The 20,762-nt window shown below is 45.8% G+C and overlaps 1 protein-coding gene across 1 annotated transcript in view; it reads right to left on the bottom strand.

The window, feature by feature from the left end:
• The window catches only part of NUAK1 (NUAK family kinase 1), a 78,986-nt gene that overhangs the window by 42,725 nt on the left and 15,499 nt on the right, over window positions 1-20,762 (bottom strand). The window contains exon 2 of the mRNA XM_027541899.1: window positions 2,387-2,507. Coding sequence (XP_027397700.1) covers window positions 2,387-2,507 — 121 coding nt within the window. The remainder of the gene's footprint in view (window positions 1-2,386; window positions 2,508-20,762) is intronic.

Raw genomic sequence — 20,762 nt, 5'->3', positions numbered from 1 at the left:
AAAGTTACAAGCAAAGGCTTCTCTTCTGGAAGCCACCAGCAAGGCCTGAAGTAAGGCCATTTTGACCTTGATAATAGTATGTGATTCCATTGAGGTTCATCTCTGGCCTTCCTTTGGGAAGTAGACAGACTCCTGTTTCCCATTCAGCCTGAAGAATTCCCAAGGCCAAGGAGGGCATGATGCTAATGAAGAAGCAGGCTTCTTGATGCCAGATTTCTGTGACCACAAACTGCCTCCCAAATAAAGAACTGGAAACTTCACACTGGATTAAAACTCTCTCTGCCTTCCCGGCAAAGAAGCTTTCAGCTCTAGGCCAAGAAATCTCAAACACGGAAGTGCGCACAGAGCACGTGACCCACACTGGTCCAAGCCATGCACGGTGGCCTTCAGGTTTCCACGTTGGGCAAAAACACTCCACATTTAATAAAATTCACTTTCATCCTGCATTTTGTATCTCGACTCACTTCTCACTTCTGGAAATTCCCCTCAATTAGCAGGCGTATTCAGATTTGTTTCTATCAGCCTGGAATTCTCCTTTTGTCAACTCTTCCTCGGGCTTCCCTGGTGGCACAGTGATAAAGAATCTGCCTGCCAATGCAGGAGATGCAAGAGATGTGGATTTGATCCCTGGGTCAGGAAGATCCCCTGGAGTAGGAAATGGGAACCCACTCCAGTTCTTGCCTGGAGAATGCCATGGACAAAGGAGCCTGGTGGGCTACAGTCCATGGGGTCACAAAGAGTGGGACACGACTGAGCACACACAGGCATGCAATTCTTCCTCAAGAAAAAATTCCCTTCAAGGTCCAGGCTGGATGCCATATATTTCCATGAAAACGTCTAAGCTTAGGTCTCCATGGTCCCAGAATATGTTATTTACATATCTACAGCAGGCCCTAGGACTCTTACATTTCTAACAAACCCAATTGATGCTGTTACTACTGGTTCAGGGGCTGAAATCAGAGACTCACTGCAAGAGATGTTTGTGGAATGAATAAATGACTGAATAAATATAAATTTCCCATAAAACCCTATCCCCAAGGGCCCCAAAAAATGAGCTTTAGAAAAATCAAGATAAAAGATATTACCAGCACTTACTTCTAGATGAGGAGCAAAAACAGAAATAGCAGGTGGGGGGGAAAAAAACAATAGCAAAAATCAACAGGGAACCAGAAGAAGGAAAATTTGAAATATCAGAAAAACTTTAGGGTTACCATCTGGTTTCCTCTTAGCCCTTACTGTATAAATTATGAAGAACAGACCAGAAATTAAAAATAGATTTATTTTTCTGAATCATATATTAAAAATATTCTGTAGAACTGCTTTGACTCAGTAAGTCCAAGACTAGGACTATTTCATAAGAAAATAATCAGAAATGAATGTAAAAATGATCTGCAAGGGAAGTCATTAAAAGCCCTGTTTATTATAACCAGAAATGTGAAACAATTTACATATTTGACAAAAGGAGATACAGCCAATAAATTATGGTATGCCCATAAATGGAATACTATAAAGCCTTTCAAAAATGCTCTTATAGGGGAATATTTATTCACATAGGAAGAGATGTATGATATAAAAAATGAAAAACAATAAAGCTAAAACCCAGTATAAACAGTATGATCTAATTTTGGATTAAAAAACACATACATATACAGAGAAGTAGATAAAAATCTAAATATGGATAGAGAGCTATTTATCATACTAATAATTATGTTAATTTTAACAGTTATATTTTGATCATTTTTGCAATAAACACATGTTGCTTTTCTAATTTTTTAAAGGATATTTTTTTAATGTGAGTTGATTTCTTCCTGTGAAGGACCACAGAAGTGAAGCGTGAGCATATATATAAGCTTTTTCCCTCCCTATGTTTCACCAAACACCAACAACGTGCGTTCTATTTGTAAAATATCTGTCACACCAACTGATCCCTCTTCTTTCTTGGTATTTCTTGGACCGGTTGGAAATTCTTAACTCAAAAAGGCTAACTTTCAATAAGTAATGACACCACCCCTGAAGCGTCAGCTTTGGGGAATGACATTTACAACAGATCCACCGTTACTTGGCCACCCAGAAAACTGCCATTTTTCCAGAAAGCATGGGTGTCTCACATACTGGCTTTCAATAAGGTGGGTTGCTTAGCAACTGCCAAGAAACTGGGAAGATGGAAGAAGGCACCAGCCAGAGCTATTTTATGACCAAAGTACACTGTGCTACATGTGTCTGGTTGCATTCAAGGTAACCAAATAAGAGATAACACCCGGCTATTTTTGCATCATGAGGAAAAATACTTGGCTTCTGCCCAGAAAGGCAATTACCTAAAAATCTTGGCAGGCCCCATGGTATGAGAAATGGTCACTGATACGGGGGTGAAAAAAAAATCACTGACCTTCATAAATACTGATGATATGAGGATGGTTGAGGGATGACATGATCTCAATCTCTCGTCTGATGTGAACCATGTCTTGTTCATCCTTAATTTTGTCCTTACGAATGGATTTTATAGCCACCTATAAAGTCAGGAAATGAAATGTTACTCAGAGACCTAAACAGATGCAAATCAGCCATTGGGAGAGTTTAGAAAATAAATACAGATGTTACTTGTTGGCAGAACTGACAATAACCAAAACAAAACTTCGAAATACCCCCTATCATGTCTTTCATTTATAGCAAAAACACCCTTCTCCAGACAACAGAAAATATCAGGTTTTAACAGCCTCAATTCGGGATGGTGTTTCCCCCCCACAAAGCAAAGGGCTCCTTCAACAGGGCCAGATTCATTTACTCTAGGAATCCTGATCCTTTTTGAAAGAAGAAAAAAAAGAAAAAAGAGCCTGGTGTACAGGAGGTCAGTGACTAACACCAAAAGATGAAATCAGCATCAATCGGCCCCACCGTGCAGCTGCCACAGTGATGGACAGAAAAGGCCTTATTGCATGGCCTGTCTGGAGGCCAATTCTGATTAAAGCTTGGATTTTAAGACTTTAGCCTATGCTGTGCTAATGCAATTGCTCAGAAGCCAAATCCTCCCTATATCCTTCCTCTCACTAAGGTACCTTTGATAGCACATGATATGACCAAAAAGCTCTGCTAAAGAAAAAAATCAGAGTAAATCCAAGAAAACAAAGCTAGACTCCCTGCCTGGCCCCGGTTGATCCCAAAGCTCCATGCCAATGTGGTCTGCAAATCCAAACTGTAGAGAATTCCCAGGGCCATGACACAGAGCACTTACTCAAAAGAAACACAGAAATAAAAAAATTAAAAAACAATTTTTTTTAATTAAATGACAATGGGAATCTCATAGGGAAAAACTATGTTTGCCAATGGATTCATCTCTGCTCATAAACAAGTTGGTTGATAATTTCATCTGCCCTGTTTCTAAGGGGGGCAAAAACTACTTTGTTGGGGGGGGGTGGGCAGGTTTTGCTGCCAGCTCTGAAAGCCTGCTTGGTTCCCTCCAAACTGGTCCTCTTGTGACCTCAGCCCTCAACTTAGCACTCTTTCTTGGAGGAAAGGCAGTAAAACCACCCCTCGGATTGCAAAATCACAAAGCACTCTGGAGAAAAAGTCCTTGTTAGCAGCTGCCCAGGGTCACACCTTGACTGTCTAAGAGTCAAGCAGGGGTGGTCTCCGCAGGAATGCACTCATCTCTGTGAACATTTGCAACTTCTGACTTGCAGCAGATACCCATGCAGCCCTAGACTTGGAAATGTTTCCATAAAATACAACCAGTCCAAGAGAACTAGGAAACTCTCATTATTCTTGATTTTGCTATGTGTTGGTTAAATCAACCAGCAGGTCCCCGGATTTCTCTTTTGCAGAACTTTCCCCAGTTGTCGTTAAATCCATATTGGTGTCATTAATATAATAGTGGTGATCTTATTCATTGCTTTAGCTCCAGAGCTTAACAACAGGCCGGGCACATGGCAGGCCTGCGAAAACACTGAGCATGGGCAAGCAGGGAGAGGGAAGGAAAAGGAGAAGGAGAGAAGGAGAGTGGACAACGGGGAGGGGCTGATGCTACTGGATGGCTGGGAAGCCAGACCAGGGAAGTGATAGTCGCACTGAAGCACAAAAGGAGGGACCATTCCAGTCGAACGTCACCACCAAGACAGGAACGTTAGGTTGATGGCTTAGGATTTCTTTGCATCCTACCTATGTGGGCCATCGAGGAGTGGGGAAAGCAGAGGAGGAATACATGATGCCCAGGGGCAGGGAGCATCTGCCCTACACTGTGGGTGGACCACACAGCTGGAGACAAAGAGATTGCACAGAGATGAATGAGCTTCCAGCTTCAAGGCCCCCTTTCACCAGGGTGTCAGGCCCCCCAGCTCACCCAGGCCCTCACCTCAGCCCCATTCAGGACACAACAAGAAAAGCCTGCCTTTGCTTACGTCAAATGTAAAGACATGACTGGGAGGCTTTATTTTATCTAAGCGGGGCCTGCAATCCTGGGAGCCTGCTCTGGAGGAAGCCGACAGTGAACACACGCAGGCCAGGGAGGATGTGGGTGGCTCCTGGACCAACTACTGCATTCCTCTATGAACTAAAGATGGGCTGAGGGGAGAAACCACCCCGGTGATTATGGAGCAGGCTGAACTTGGCCTTGAGGAGGCCCTATTGTCAAATGACAATAGAAATAAATTCTTTCACCATTCAGGGTCAGGCGAGGGTAGTGACATTCTCAGGGGTAAGAAAATAATCCCACCTGTCAATCTCCCCAACAGTCCAGTGAAGGAAAGTGCCCACATTCTAAGCAAACCCCACCCCAGCACTGAGAAGACTAAAAGGGCTCCATATATGTTAATAGCCGTGGTGGCTGTCCTTCTACAAAAGCTTCCCTCATCCGACAATGAATCTTCTATTAAAAGTGTAAAAGAGGACTCATTCTGCCCCTATGTCAAAGGCATAGTGGGAGACAAATGCTAGAAATCACTTAGAACCGTGCAACTGTCGAGGACAGAGGGAAGACATTCAGTTCAACTCCCAAGAGCGGTGTGATGATTCACCCAAGGTCACAGATCCAATTACTGGCCAACCATGAGAGCAATAAGGATAAGAATAATAGCAGGCATTCAAGAGGCACTTAATATATGGTACAGACATCATACTGTGGTTCTTTACGTCCTTAACGTTCAGGCTTCAGCTCCATGGTCCCTTAGGGAGACCTTTCCTGACCCTCCAGCTGCTTAGAGCTCCTCCCCTACCCTCTCACTCCCTTCCTGCACAATCTGAAATTAGCCTGCTGCATATTCAGCCGGAAGCCAAATCCAGCTACCAAGATGTTTCCAGAGGAAACCCAGAGAGCTCAGAATGGTTGTCGCTTTTTTGAAGAGTTGTTTAAAGAGGAGAATGAGCTCATAAATGCCGCTCCTGTAACGTAAGGTAGTGCCTCCTTTGTGGAGTGGAAGGATATAAACGGAGGGCAGCACATAGTGAAGCAGTATGGCAAGATGGGTTATGAACTTGGCTTTGAGTCCGGGCTGAAACCACGTGCCAGCTGTGTGACCTGGAGCAGGTGGCAAAACCTCTCTGTGCTCTTGTTTCTTCATCTGTCAGGCAGGAAAATACAGCACCTGTCTCACAGGTCCTTATAAAGATTAAATAAATGGCTTAGAATACGCCTGGCCCAGGATAAGTGCTCAACAAATGTTTAAGGCAGAGAAAACGCCCCATAGATAGAGCCTTCCTTTCTTACCCTCCACGCTGGGAACAAACTTAATTCCTCCTGCTTCCTCATGGGGCAGCAGGAGAAGGTCTAGGGAATGGGGACCCTGCTTTGTTCTCACAAGGCATTAAGTGAACGAGAATTTCTCTCCTGGGACTTTAAATTGTACCCTCAGCGGAAACGTCCAGAAACTCAGAGCAGCTGGGCTCACGGGAGCATCGTGGCTCCTGAGTCTGAGACCAGACAGGAGGAGTAACAACTGGAATCCAAAACACAGCCTCGGGGCCGTTTTCCCCTTTCTTCTAACAGTGGCTGCCAGGTGAACATGGGAATCAAATGTTCCCACTTAGAGACAGAAGTCTGACTCGTGGCATCCACTTGAGCCTTTCTGGATTTTGACTGTTCGTGGACTTAATCCTTTTGAGTGCCCACCTGGGACTGAGCACAGTGCTGAGATGTCGTGATGCAAAGTGATTCTGCCCCAGCCCTTGGGGAGCAGGGGATGAGAGGACAAGGGCAATAAGCAAAAAACACACAAGTAATTACATGATTACCCTCATGGCCAAAGGCTACCAAAGAGACCCACAGATACACGATGTTATGGAGCAAACCTCCTCTCCAGTTTTCCTCAACCCTCACCCATATCTCCCAGGTGGCTCAAACAGTAAAGAATCTGCCCGCAATGCGGGAGATGCGGGTTTGATCCCCGGGTCGGGAAGATCCCCGAGAGTAGGAAATGGCATCTCACTCCAGTATTCTTGCCTGGAGAATCCCACGGACAGAGAGGGGAGCCTGATGGAGTACAATCCATGGGGTCGCAAACAGTCCGACACAACTGAGCAACTAACACACACACCCACATCTACAAAGAAACAGAAGGAAAGAGCCCAGCAGGAAAAGACTACCAAACGTCTGAAATCATAAACCCTCTAAAAAAATAGGTTCAGTTTGTCCCTGCAGGAGTTGGAGAGATTTCACTGAAGCTGGGAACCCAGGTGTGTGAGCCCAACACACAGCCCGGCCCCTTTCCTAAGTGTTCCCAAGTCTAGACAGCATCGTGTGCCTTATAAAATGGTCTGCTTTTAAATAAGGCCACCTTATCGTTTAATGATTAAACCTTCTGGCTGTGGACCTGCAAATTCTGCCCCGCGGTGCCTGCCTGTTTAAGAGGCAAACAGCCCAGCCAACGGTGATCCCTTGTTTAATGTAACAGCCTTCTCTTCTGCAGTGTTCATTTTTCCTTTTTTGAATAATCACCCAAAACCACCTGCTCTGCAGCCACTTTTCCACAGTGGCTATTGTGAATGTTCAGAGCTCAGGGATGTAGGCAGGGCTATGCAGAGCAAAGCAGTATGATCAAAATTCAGGCTTTTGCTGACTGGGTGACCTCAGGTGAACCCAAACCTCACAGGTCTCAGTTTCCTCATCTGTAAAATGGAGTCGGCAAGTCCTAACTCTTGGGGCTGTTACAAGGAGGGGAAATAATGTAAGTAAAGTGACTGGTACTCAGGTATTCACTGAATGGCAGTGACTATAACAAGGTCTGTCAGGACAATATAGTGATACAGGGTCCTGGGCCACATGTAAAGGCGTGACAAGCCCACAGTATATCATCATATTGACTTCCCCCCTGCTGATTTCTCCCACACATATCCTCCCCTTCCCCATATTTGTACTGAGGCAATAGGTGAAATTTTATATCCACCCTGCCTGCCTACAAAGAGCAGGGCAGCCAGCCATCTTCCTGGCCTGCTTTGAAGAGTGGGGGAAATCCTAGGCAGACTGCATATTTGAGCCTCTAACCAAGAGAATCACTACCCTGCTCCCTCCACAGCCTCCTCCCATGATGCTCATTGATTGACACATGTCAGTCTGAAGAGAGGGTTCTAGAAGAGTATCTGTCAAAGGGGTCCTGGGTTTCACGTCAAAAGTGAAGATTTTGAATCCAAAGGTCTAAGATGGAGCCTGGGATTCTGGATTTCTAACAAGCTCCCAGGTAATGAGCCTGTGATGTCAGCCCAGGGACCACACTTTGAGGAGCAAGATCTTAATGCTTTGTCATGAGCCTTAACATTACCAACATTCTTAAAACAGTAGCAATATTCTTAATAACAACAACACCTAATATTTATAATGTGTTAACCAGTTAAAAAAGTCCAAAATGCAGTACTTGGATGCAATCTCAAAAACGACAGAATGATCTCTGTTCATTTCCAAGGCAAACCATTCAATATCACAGTAATCCAAGTCTATGCCCCAACCAGTAACACTGAAGAAGCTGAAGTTGAACAGCTCTATGAAGACCTACAAGACCTTTTAGAATTAACACCCAAGAAAGATGTCCTTTTCATTATAGGGGACTGGAATGCAAAAGTAGGAAGTCAAGAAACACCTGAAGTAACAGGCAAATTTGGCCTTGGAATATGGAATGAAGCAGGGCAAACACTAATAGAGTTTTGCCAAGAAAATGCACTGGTCATAGCAAACACCCTCTTTCAACAACACAAGAGATGACTCTACACATGGACATCACCAGATGGTCAACACCGAAATCAGATTGATTATATTCTTTGCAGCCAAAGATGGAGAAGCTCTATACAGTCAGCAAAAACAAGACCAGGAGCTGACTGTGGCTCAGATCATGAACTCCTTATTGCCAAATTCAGACTGAAATTGAAGAAAGTAGGGAAAACCACTAGACCATTCAGGTATGACCTAAATCAAATCCCTTATGATTATGCAGTGGAAGTGAGAAATAGATTTAAGGGCCTAGATCTGATAGATAGAGTGCCTGATGAACTATGGAATGAGGTTCCTGACATTGTACAGGAGATAGGGATCAAGACCATCCCCATGGAAAAGAAATGCAAAAAAGCAAAATGGCTGTCTGGGAGGCCTTACAAATAGCTGTGAAAAGAAGAGAAGCGAAAAGCAAAGGAGAAAAGGAAAGATATAAGCATCTGAATGCAGAGTTCCAAAGATTAGCAAGAAGAGATAAGAAAGCCTTCTTCAGCGATCAATGCAAAGAAAGAGGAAAAAAAACAGAATGGGAAAGACTAGAGATCTCTTCAAGAAAATCAGAGATACCAAGGGAACATTTCATGCAAAGATGGGCTCGATAAAGGACAGAAATGGTATAGACCTAACAGAAGCAGATGATATTAAGAAGAGATGGCAAGAATACACAGAAGAACTGTACAAAAAAGATCTTCACGACCCAGATAATCACGATGGTGTGATCACTGACCTAGAGCCAGACATCCTGGAATGTGAAGTCAAGTGGGCCTTAGAAAGCATCACTACAAACAAAGCTAGTGGAAGTGATGGGATTCCAGTGGAGCTATTTAAAAGCCTGAAAGATGATGCTGTGAAAGTGCTGCACTCAATATGCCAGCAAATTTGGAAAACTCAGTGGTGGCCACAGGACTGGAAAAGGTCAGTTTTCATTCCAATCCCAAAGAAAGGCAATGCCAAAGAATGCTCAAACTACCGCACTATTGCACTCATCTCACATGCTAGTAAAGTAATGCTCCAGATTCTCCAAGCCAGGCTTCAGCAATAGGTGAACTGTGAACTTCCTGATGTTCAAACTGGTTTTAGAAAAGGAAGAGGAACCAGAGATCAAATTGCCAACATCTGCTGGATCATGGAAAAAGCAAGAGAGTTCCAGAAAAACATCTATTCTGCTTTATTGACTACGCCAAAGCCTTTGACTGTGTGGATCACAATAAACTGTGGAAAATTCTGAAAGAGATGGGAATCCCAGACCACCTGACCTGCCTCTTGAGAAATCTATATGCAGGTCAGGAAGCAACAGTTAGAACTGGACATGGAACAATAGACTGGTTCCAAATAGGAAAAGGAGTACGTCAAGGCTGTATATTGTCACCCTGCTTAGTTAACTTATATGCAGAGTACATCATGAGAAACACTGGGCTGGAAGAAACACAAGTGGAATCAAGATTGCCGGGAGAAATACCAATAACCTCAGATATGCAGATGACACCACCCTTATGGCAGAAAGTGAAGAGGAACTAAAAAGCCACCTGATGAAAGTGAAAGAGGAGAGTGAAAAAGTTGGCTTAAAGCTCAACATTCAGAAAACGAAGATCATGGCATCCGGTCCCATCCTTTCATGGGAAATAGATGGGGAAAGAGTGGAAACAGTGTCAGACTTTATTTTTCTGGGCTCCAAAATCACTGCAGATGGTGACTGCAGCCATGAAATTAAAAGACGCTTTCTCCTTGGAAGGAAAGTTATGACCAACCTAGATAGCATATTCAAAAGCAGAGGCATTACTTTGCCAACAAAGGTTCGTCTAGTCAAGGCTATGGTTTTTCCAGTGATCATGTATGGATGTGAGAGTTGGACTGTGAAGAAGGCTGAGCACCAAAGAATTGATGCTTTTGAACTGTGGTGTTGGAGAAGACTCTTGAGAGTCCCTTGGACTGCAAGGAGATCCAACCAGTCCATTCTAAAGGAGATCAGCCCTGGGATATCTTTGGAAGGACTGATGCTAAAGCTGAAACTCCAGTACTTTGGCCACCTCATGCGAAGAGTTGACTCATTGGAAAAGACTCTGATGCTGGGAGGGATTGGGGGCAGGAGGAGAAGGGGACAACAGAGAATGAGATGGCTGGATGGCATCACCAACTCGATGGACATGAGTTTGAGTGAACTCCGGGAGTTAGTGATGGACAGCGAGGCCTGGTATGCTGCAATCCATGGGGTCGCAAAGAGTCAGATATGACTGAGCGACTGAACTGAACTGAACCAGATGCCAATGGACCGTATCTCATTTAATCCTAACTACAATCCTAATCCCCACTGAACAAAGCCACCAAGTCACCAAGAAGATAAATATTGCCTAAAATTCCACAGCCTGTAAAAGACGGAGTGAAGATTTGAACCCAGGCTGGCTGAGCCCAGAAGCTGCTGATTCTTGAAGTTATGGATAAAGTTGGGGTAGACAGCAAACACGGCAGGTGAGAGAATTTCTCCGAAGATCCCAAAGAATCTCCAAAACCCAGTGTGATGAGAATCCTCCAAGCAGATGAAGTTTTTTACAGGGTCCCATGTGAGGTCCCGGGGAGGCAGGACTAGGGGACCAAGCAGCAGGGAAGAAATGGGGCCATAAATATGGCATCAGTCTCACTTAGTGAGAACAAGTTTGAGTTCTGCTCCAGCAACGGGAGCTGGCCACTTCCCTGCCATTCATAGGTATGATCTCATAGCCGGCCACATTCCACAGGAGCTGCAGGGCACTGCATCAGAGGTAGCTTGGGGGGTCTTTTCTTACCAAGGAGCCCAGAGGCCACTAGCAGTGGGAATGGTTACCCAAGTCAAGTTGGAGAGGTGGGGGTTCCTGCCCTGGTCTGGCTGATGGTCAGAGTTCAAGGCCAGGCACAGCTCCTTGTGGGACCCATGGGTCCAAAGTTCCCTAGGATCACCAAAGAACTCCCATTAAGAAAGGCTATGCTCAGCCGTGACCATGGTGATGCCAGCCAGAAGGCCACCTTCTAGCCAAAGCCCCTGATTCATCAAATGACCCCCAGCATTTTGTGAGGAGTCCGGCCAACTCAGGCCAACACTCACTTCTGCAAGTTTGCCGTGATGCAACCAGCCCCGCAGGGACGCAAGCCAGCTCCGCCGCAGGGCCTCTGGGCCTCTTCCCTTCTGGCCTGTTGATTCATGTTGATACACGATACATGGATGTTTTTTCAGACAGAAGCGGGTTGGAAGCCAAGAGTTGTATCAACAGGCTCCGAGGAGAGGCATCCTGATGCCAGGGAGCACGGCATGTGTAAGAAAGAGCTTTTTCTTCAAAGAAAAGCATCCTACCATTTGCTGCCACCAGCCCTTTAATCATGCAAGAGGTTATGAAAATATAATCCTAAGTAAATCAGCTCTCAATCTTCAATTTATCAAAATTCCCCATAAAAGATGCTGTTTCCTCAGATGACACTGATTTTTTTTTTTCTACTGCCATGAAAAATGTGTTCTATCTCCAGAACTAAAATGGCAAACCAGACTTTGATTTGACCAGGCCAGGGCCCACCTAGGACCCAGGGACATTTCTATCTACTTGTATAGCCATCTCTGGTTCCATGCCCGCCCCTTCAAGGGTTGAGTGGAGCATGTCATCATTACACGTGGCGATGCTGCAAGGGGAGTAGAATTAATGACTAAGAAACTGAGGGCAGATTTACACTCCCTGTATGGCACTGAGGTTTGTAAACAGGAGACAGTGGCCAGGGCTGACCAAGTAGAAACCAAAAGAGCCACTGATGGAAAGTTAGTGCCAGCAGCAATGCCAAAGCTAGCCACGAGCATTTGCATTTGATTGTTCAAATGCAAACCCCAGGGTCCACCCCAGACCTACTGAGTCCGAGCATGAGGGCAAGCTGTAGGCACCCAGGTGATCCTACAATAGTGATGTCTGAGACCCATCACCTTAAACCCCAATCAATGAGGCTAAAAGGGCACTCATTCCATAACTTAAACTATGAGGGGACTTCCCTGGTAGTCCAGTGGTTAAGACTTCACCCTCCCAAAGCGGGGAGCACAGGTTTGATCCCTGGTCAGGGAACTATAGGGCTTCCCAGGTGGCACAGTGGTAAAGAATCTAGCTGCAATCAGGAGATGCAAGAGACATAGGTTTGATCCCTGGGTCAGGAAGATCCCCTGGAGTAGGAAATGGCAACCCGCTCCAGTATTCTTGCCTGGATAATCCCATGGACAGAGGAGCCTGGCGGGCTATGGTCTACAGGGTCACAAAGAGTCGGACACAACTAACCACGTACACACGGAGAACTAAAATAAAAACGGTACACCCAAAAATAAAAAATAAATACATAAAGATGAATTAGATAGAGCTTGAGTCAAAAAAGAAAGAAAAAAAAATACCCTGTAGCCAAAAAGCTAGATAATTAAAAAAGCTAGATAATTCAGGGAAATTCATGAACTGCCTATCTATAAAGAAAGGAATTTAAAGCAAGTTACTTCCTTGAGGAGACTCAGTGACCTGAATGAATTTGCCCCTGGGAAAAGGAAGGTTTGTTCCCAGAGGACATCTGGGTCATCTGGACGTCTGGGGCCCGTCTTAACCCAAGGCAGGCCTGTGGATGCCGAGACCACAGACGCTTGCTGCTCATGGGTTACTTATGGCTTCGCAGGCCACCTGGAGCTCCCATGCCGGGTCAAAGTGAATGTGTCCGAAGGAAGAAAGAGCAAATGAGCTCTAGAGCCCCGCCCCCAGTCCTGCCTGCTCTGTGAGAGAGGGTCTGCCTGGGGCTGTGAGGAACCCCCTCTTACTGGGATCTGCTGGAAATCTCTATGAAACAACCCCAGGGCTCCTTGCAGGAAAGGCCATCTGGTAGCAGAAGAGATGCCACAAAGGCAACACCAGAGTCCCAAAACGACTGAAAACGTAAGGCTGGGACCGCAGGGTTTATCTGGGGACTCACACTGAAAGTGAGATGCCACAGCAACTCAGAAATAAAATACAACAGCAACTTGGAAATCTAAAGGGCAGCAGCTCTTGCTCCAGGTTTTAATCATTCTGGGGAGAGGACAGACCAGACCAGAGGGCTGAGGTTACTTCTAAGTAGGACAGCCTCAAGCAGTAGCATCTGATCACTCTGACACTGTTTACACCACGGTTTGAATAAGCTTAGGGTTGTGCAACTCTGATTCATCCAGCTCCAAGCCCAGCAGAGCCCCAGCCAGCAGTGCTGCTAAGACAGCCAGCCTCAGCCCCTCGGCCCTGTCATCAGTCACAGGAACGTGGCCCAGGAGCCCCCCCTTCACAGGGAGGTCCTCGGGCCACCATGTCACAGCCTCAGTTACCTCATCTGTAGGGGAGGTGACAGAGCACCAACCCCACAAGGTGGCCGTAGGGATCACATCAGATCAGATCTTGCACGTGGTGAAGGGTGAGAAGGCGTAGCCAGTACCGTTACTGCCAGCAGATGTCTGAGCTGCAAGGACCCCCGAATGTTCTATGCCAACCCCCTTGTTTTACAGATGAGGAAACTGAGTCCCAGGGAGGTTAAAGTACAGACCCAAGTTCACGAAGTTAACAGCAGCACTGGAACGGCAACAAAGGTCCTCAGTTCCTCTCTAGTCTGGGATATAACACACCTAGGGTGAGGATTCCTAACAAATTCCAAACCATAGCTAGCTTCAGAAATGAAACTGCCACCCCAAAAATATCATATATTAAGGCATATACATGGAATCTAGAAAAAATTATACTGATGAACCTATTTGCAGGGCAGGAATACAGACGCATAGAGAACAGACTTGTCGGCCCAGAGGGGAAACCAGAGGGTGGGACTATTGAGAGAGTAGCAGTGAAACATATATATTACCATATGTAAGACAGATAGCTAGTGGGAAGTTGCTATATAACCTAGAGAGCTCCCTACAGTGCTCTGTGACAACCTAGAGGAGCGGGATGGGGTGGGGGGTGGGAAGGAGATTTAAGAAGGAGGGGACCTACGTATAAATATGGCTGATTCATGTTGTATGGCAGAAACCAACCCAACATTGTAAATCACTTATCCTCCAATTAAAAATAAAAATTTTTAAAGGGGTTTAAATTAACATTTACATGTAAAGCAGGCCCCAGCACAACAAAGTTCCTATTATTAATAAATTGAGGTGGGGGGCAGTGACAGCCACTCGTAAGTGTGCTGGCAAATCAGGATCCGTTTCACAGCACGACGCGTGATTTCATTCCATTTGATGCCAGGGAGCTGTCCTCACACAGACATGCTAGGGACGCAGTTTGCAATCCAACTCAGTCCAAACCTTGCTCCAATTCCTGAAGCCTGATTTGATATCACACATGAGTAGGCATACCTGGGAGGTTCTTATCCCATTTGTTCTTAATTCACTGAAAACACTTCTTTTAAATTTTAACTTCAGACTCCCACTGGATCAGTGACCCCGGGAACCAATGAAAAAGAGACAGAAAAGACCTAAGAAACAACATTAGTTTTCCAAAGGGAGAGGAAATTAGCTAATTGAGTTGGCTGATCCAGGTGAACAGAAGAAAGAAAAGAAATTCTTCATGTCTTAAGATGGTAGGATACACATAACACACACACACAAATGAAAGGACAAGGCTTTAAGTTTTCCTTTTTTTCCATGGGTGATTTCACAGACAAGTGAAAGAAGGGAGTCTTCAGAAGTTATTTTTATCCTGACTCAATCCCCCTTAGTCTGAAAAGGGATGCATAGCAATTAGGGTGCACAGACAGAGCAGACAGGAAGGAACAAGAGGATGGGCTGCAGTCGGTCCCCCCAGAGGCCTCATTCATCATCTCCTCAGAAGCAGCAGCTTCTTTCTGAGGAAGCTCGCAGTGGCTCTCAGTGTCCATTAGCCAGAGAGTTCACAGGCTGGTCCCTACTCCACAGCCCCCCCCACACCCCCCCACAATCCATCTGGATGCTTGTCAGCTCCCTAATTACCGCCCTACCATCCTTCCAGGGATGCTGTCACAGCGGGACCTCCGGCTACAAACACACAGACCCCACCCAGCACTGACAGCCCGACTCTCAAGGAGCAAGCTCAGCCCCCTTGCGTCCGCCACCACATCAGGCCGGCTGCCTCCGGGACCCTCACCCAGCACCCATCACTCAACTCCCACCCCTGGGGACACTGGGGCAGGGTCTGTTGGTCTCCACAAGGACTCAGGGAGCAGCCTGGGTGTGTCTATGCCCCTGGACATTTGTGCTTGTCATTTCCTCTGCCCAGATCCCTCCATGCCCTACTGTCTGCAACTAACTTCTCCAGCTGACCACCTCCTCCACATCCACCCCCTGCAATGAGCCCCCATGACACATACACAGATCCCGTTTCATAACCTCACTCACCATTACTTGTAGCTTTCACTTACACAGAGACCGTTAATCTTTTATTCACTGCAATGTCTCCAGTGCCTAGCAGGTGACTGGTGTTTTGTAAATGCCAAAAAGCTGTGTCTGAAATGACCCTCCCGCATATCAAAAAGACCTTTATAAAACCCTAAAACAATAACAGGGCATCTTATTCCACCCAACCTAGCCCCCAGCTTCCTGTCACTGACTCCTCTCTTGCTGAACTCTCAACTGTCAAATCCCTACTTATCCACAAATTATTGAGCCTGAAATTCCTCGTCTTTAAAATGGAGTGGTAATAGTGCCCACTCCAGAAGGGCTGGAAGAGAATTCACAACAACAGCTAATGGTAATCATAATAATCACCAGTTATCAAGCCCTTATTGTGTGCCAGGCACTGGGCACCACTCTGTTAAACCTCTCCACTGCTCGCTCACTCATTAAAGTCTTGCTAAAACATTATTTCTGCTTGCTTGATTAATTTAAACTGAGTCTGAGGGAGGTGAATAACTTGCCCTAGGGCACACGACTAATGAATAGGAGAGCTGGGTCTCACTAAACCCAAAGACCACATTCCGAAATTTGGTACCAACACTGACAAAGCAAGGAGCACAGGGCCTGGCATTTAGTGCATGTTTAGAGGAAAAAAAAAAAAGAAAGAGCTGAATCAGAGTCTCTGGAGATGCAGGTCCCACCAAAGCCACACTGCACTGCTTTGTCCCCACCCTAAGTCCTTTCTTTTTTTAATTTAAATCATTTCATCTTCAAAAACACAACTGCTGCTGTTCCTTGCTGCTCTCTGTGGGATCAGTCAACACAGCTGAACAAAGGCCAGAATCAGACAGGAGGGTCTGGGAAGTGCACCCCTAAAATGATGCAACAACGAGTCAATTCTCCAGCAAGCAATTCTGGGAAATCTGCTCTGGATAAGGCACTGATCAAGGTTTAGCAGATCATGGGCCTACCCTTCCGGTTGCTTGTAATTCCCTGGAGAGGGCAAAGAACAGGTGGGCTCTGTCCTGCCCTGCACCTGTTCATCCTTCTACTAGTAGGAGCACCCTGACTTTGCACTGGGGATCACCCCTACCCCACTGGATACAGTTTTATAGAGACTACCAGACAAGATGCTTCACGTTCCCTGTGCCAATGAGTAGACACGTGACCCAGGGTTTGGCCAAGGAGATGCTCTTTCTAGGACTCTGAGTCCCTGGCAAAGGGTTCTTTTGTGAGGTAACAGGCAGAAACTGATGTCTGTGTGCAGAGGCAGGGCCTCGTGAGAAGTCCTTCCCTGCCTCACTCCCCATCTCCACCCCTGAGTCTCACTCTTGCTCCTAAACACGGAAACGAGTCCCACTATGCTCAGAGTATGAATTGTCCCATCCCCAACAAAGAGACCCTGCCCTGTCCCCTTATACGCCTCTTGTTGTGAGCCTTACTCTCCATCACCTCCAGTATAAGATGGACCTCTGACTACTTCACTTCACTAGTACTAGTCAAAATACCATCATCAGGACCCAGGAAGGTTAATTTTTACAATTTCCTCTCACGCCCCAATAAAGCCAGAGTAAATTATTATGGAGTTTTGCCCTTTTCTTTTCTGGTTGACAGGGGGTCCAGTCAGGTCATTTTGATCTATCTTGCAAAAGAGGTACAGGAAGTCCAACTATATTCTCTGCCAAATGATGTTCACCCCTATAAAATATGTGTGTGTGTGTGCTCAGTCATGTCCAACCCTTTGCCACCCCATGGACTGTAGCCCACCAGGCTCCTCTGTCCATGGAATTTTCCAAGCAAGAATACTGGAGCGGGTTGCCATTTCCTACTCTAGGGGATCTTCCCAATCTAGGGATCAAACCCGAGTCTCCTGCATTGGTAGGGGATTCCTTACTACTGCGTCACCTGGGAAGCCCCTATAAAATATTTACCAGTTGTTATAAACTGAATTGTGCTCCCCTCCCCCCAGCATTCTTGCCAGGATAACCCAATGGACAGAGGAGGCTGGCGGGCTACACAATCCATGGGGTCACAAAAAGTCGGACGTGACTTAGCGACTAAACAACAACTGCCATGTATACAATGTCATCCACTTTATTTTGCACTTTCTACAACCCATAAGGCAGGCTACTTATTTTGCAGAAGAAGGAAACTAATACTGGGGAAAGGAGTGCCCCGAGTCCCTGCAGGTCATCAATGCAACATCCCAAGTTCAACCGAGGTACCTGAATTGTGCACCCAATACTACCTGGGACATACCTGTTTCCAAGTGTCATCAAATGGAACCACAGGGAAAAGAAGAAACACCCCAAGTCCTAGCACTGCGATGCTTCCTTTTTCTGTCATTTAAACCTTGGGGAAAAACTAGTTCAGATATAGAACTATTCCCCGTGGGCGATCTGGCCGGAGAGCTAATCAGAGCAATTTGAGTGCACGGCTAAACGAGGACACCCCTTCCTGGACCAAGCCTTGCCTTTATGGCAACACTTCATAAGAACCATTCCCTTACAACAAAACTGTCAAATCCAGCAACCACAGGCCAGAAACATCCCAGCTGAAGCCCGCCAAGCTGCTTTCTGATGTACTGTACACACAAATACCAATATTCCCCAGATGTTCTCCATGTAAAACATTTGGTTTGAGACACAGCCCTCCTTGCCCCAAAACTCTTACATTTGTTTAATGGACTCATACAGTTCAGCTAAAATATCCTGGAGCCGACATCTGAGGCCAGCCAGGCTCTGATGCAAGCGCCCCATCTGCAGAAAACACGAACAAGTAAATAAGACCGTCCTCCCCGAGATTTATGCGCCCTGCATCTCTAAGCAGGTCATAAAATGTAAGCTATGTATGGAGACTGATGCAAGTTGCTTTCAAGTGTGTTTCTGCGTCCATCTCGGTATTAATCTAAGACTGATGTTCAAAAAGACAGTAGGTCTGGCATGCTGAAGAGGAGGCTGCATCCTGCTTCTCTTTTTTTAATTAATTTTATTTATTTATGTATTTATTTTTGGCTGTGCTGGGTCTTTGTGGCCGTGCAGGCTTTAGTTGCAGCAAGCCCAGGCCACTCTCCAGTTGCAGTATGCGGGCTTCTCATTGCAGTGGCTTCCCTTTTGCCGGAGCACGGGTTCTAGGGCATGCAAGCTTCAGCAATTGTGGTTCCCTGGCTCTACAGCACAGGCTCAATAGCTGTGGCGAGCATGCTTAGTTGCTCCACAGCATGTGGGATCCTCCCAGGCCAGGAATCGAATCTGTCTCCTGCATTGGCAAGCGGATTCTTTATCACTGAGCCACCAGGAAAGCCCTGCATCCTGCTTCCTACTCCTTCAGAAGTTAAAAAATCTGTCACTTGAGCAACCTAGGTGAATGAGGTGAAGGTAGGTTTTCTCCTGGTTTTAGTTTTCCAAATACTCCGAAGTCATTTATCCCTTAACCCACAATCTGGAACACAGGCAAAATGTGAACAAAATGGAAAATGCAGTGGACCCTGAATCAACAGAACCAGCTCACCCACATACTAAACTGAGTGAGTCTGGCTGGCCCAACTCCCCCCAAAATGGCTCATTCCATTACATGAGAAAACAGTACTTTTCTAGATTCACTGTCACGATTCTAGACTCTAGGTTCATTTCTAGATTCATTTCTAGATTTGTGGCCCATTCATCTCTGAAGATTGTATGAGGAAGGGAAATAAACTCTTAGAAAAGCCACTCCAAGAAATGGCCTAGAATCTATCCACTGAGCCCCTGAATATGGTCGCCCAGCGTCTTCCTGCTACCATGGTTCTAATAAGCTTGTCATGGCAAATCTGTAGGGAAGTGGGAACATGAAACTAGGAAGCCACTACAGACAGCCTCACTGATGGATCAAGGCAGGATAACTAGCTTTACCTTTCATCTTTAACTTTTCTGTACCTTGTGAGTTTTCAGTTACCGAGCATGCATTATGTTTGCTAGAGGTGAAAGAAAAACATTATCGTGTAAAAGGGTCACAAAAAGTCATGGAAGCTGATGAAGGAGCAGATTGAGAAACTATGAACAGCAGGCATGGGATCGCCACAATACAGCACTGAGAACAGTCTAGAAGTTCCCCCAAAGACATCAAGAAAATGTTTAACTACCTTCGAGGTACTTTGCTTTAAGAAGGAAGGAAGTGTACATCTTGAGAAATCTTGAGAAACATTTCCTTAAGAAACGGCTACAATTTTTTTAAAAAGACTGGCTTGTACATGGACGAGTTTCAATTACCTGAAAAAATATATACGGAGCTCTCTTATAACTTTTTAGTATTTCCACTTGACCAATGCATCAGACTAATGATAATTCTCCACTTTCTTGATTGGGACTCATGGCAGGTTGAATCCTAGAGACTGCTGGGCTGCTTTCTGCTTTTCCTGCCCTCTTCTGTTCAATCAGCCAATGACCGACCACCATCCCAGCCAAGCCAACTGCCCCAATATGGCAGCTTCTATAATCCATGGGACATCTCATCCTCCCAGTGTGTGAAAGTGAAGAATGAAAGTCACTCAGTCATGTCCAACTCTTTGTGACCCCATGGACTGCAGCCTGCCAGGCTCCTCTGTCCAAGGGATTCTCCAGGCAAGAATACTGGAGTGGGTAGCCATTCCCTTTTCCAGAGGGTCTTCCCAACTTAGGGACAAAACTCAGGTCTCCCGCATTGCAGGTGGATTCTTTACCATCTGAACCACCAGGGATGCCCAAGAATACTTGAGTGGGAAGCTTAATCCTTCTCTAGCGGATCTTCCCAACCTAGGAATTGAACTGGAGTCTCCTACATTGCAGGTGGATTCTTTACCAACTGAGCTACCCGGGAAGCCCCCTCTCCTCATCCTCCAAAAAACACCAGCAAACCAGGCTACAACTGTAACTTCCCCCACTCAAGGATAAAGATCCCCAGATTTCAGAAGTGTTTACACTCATTATTGCCAAGAAAAGGCGAAATGCAATGAGACAATGTATAAAAAATGCCCAATACTGTCCAACATACAGTACGTGCTACGAAACTGCTTTTTAAATTATTGTTATTAACAAATAGGCCATATGCAGAAATGTGTGTAAGTAAAAATCCTGCAGCAAAACCTTCCAAATACGAGGTTGAGAGGACGGTGTCAGAGGGCAAAGGGAGACGGGGGTTGGGAGACAAGGAACAGCTGTAGCCTCTTTTGAAAGGGGACAATTCGGGTCACCCCAGTAAAGA

The sequence above is a fragment of the Bos indicus x Bos taurus genome, chromosome 5 (assembly GCF_003369695.1).
Source record: "Bos indicus x Bos taurus breed Angus x Brahman F1 hybrid chromosome 5, Bos_hybrid_MaternalHap_v2.0, whole genome shotgun sequence".
Lineage (NCBI taxonomy): Eukaryota > Metazoa > Chordata > Mammalia > Artiodactyla > Bovidae > Bos > Bos indicus x Bos taurus.
The sequence above is the reverse complement of the archived record's forward strand: the minus strand, read 5'-3'. Positions and strand labels throughout refer to the sequence as shown.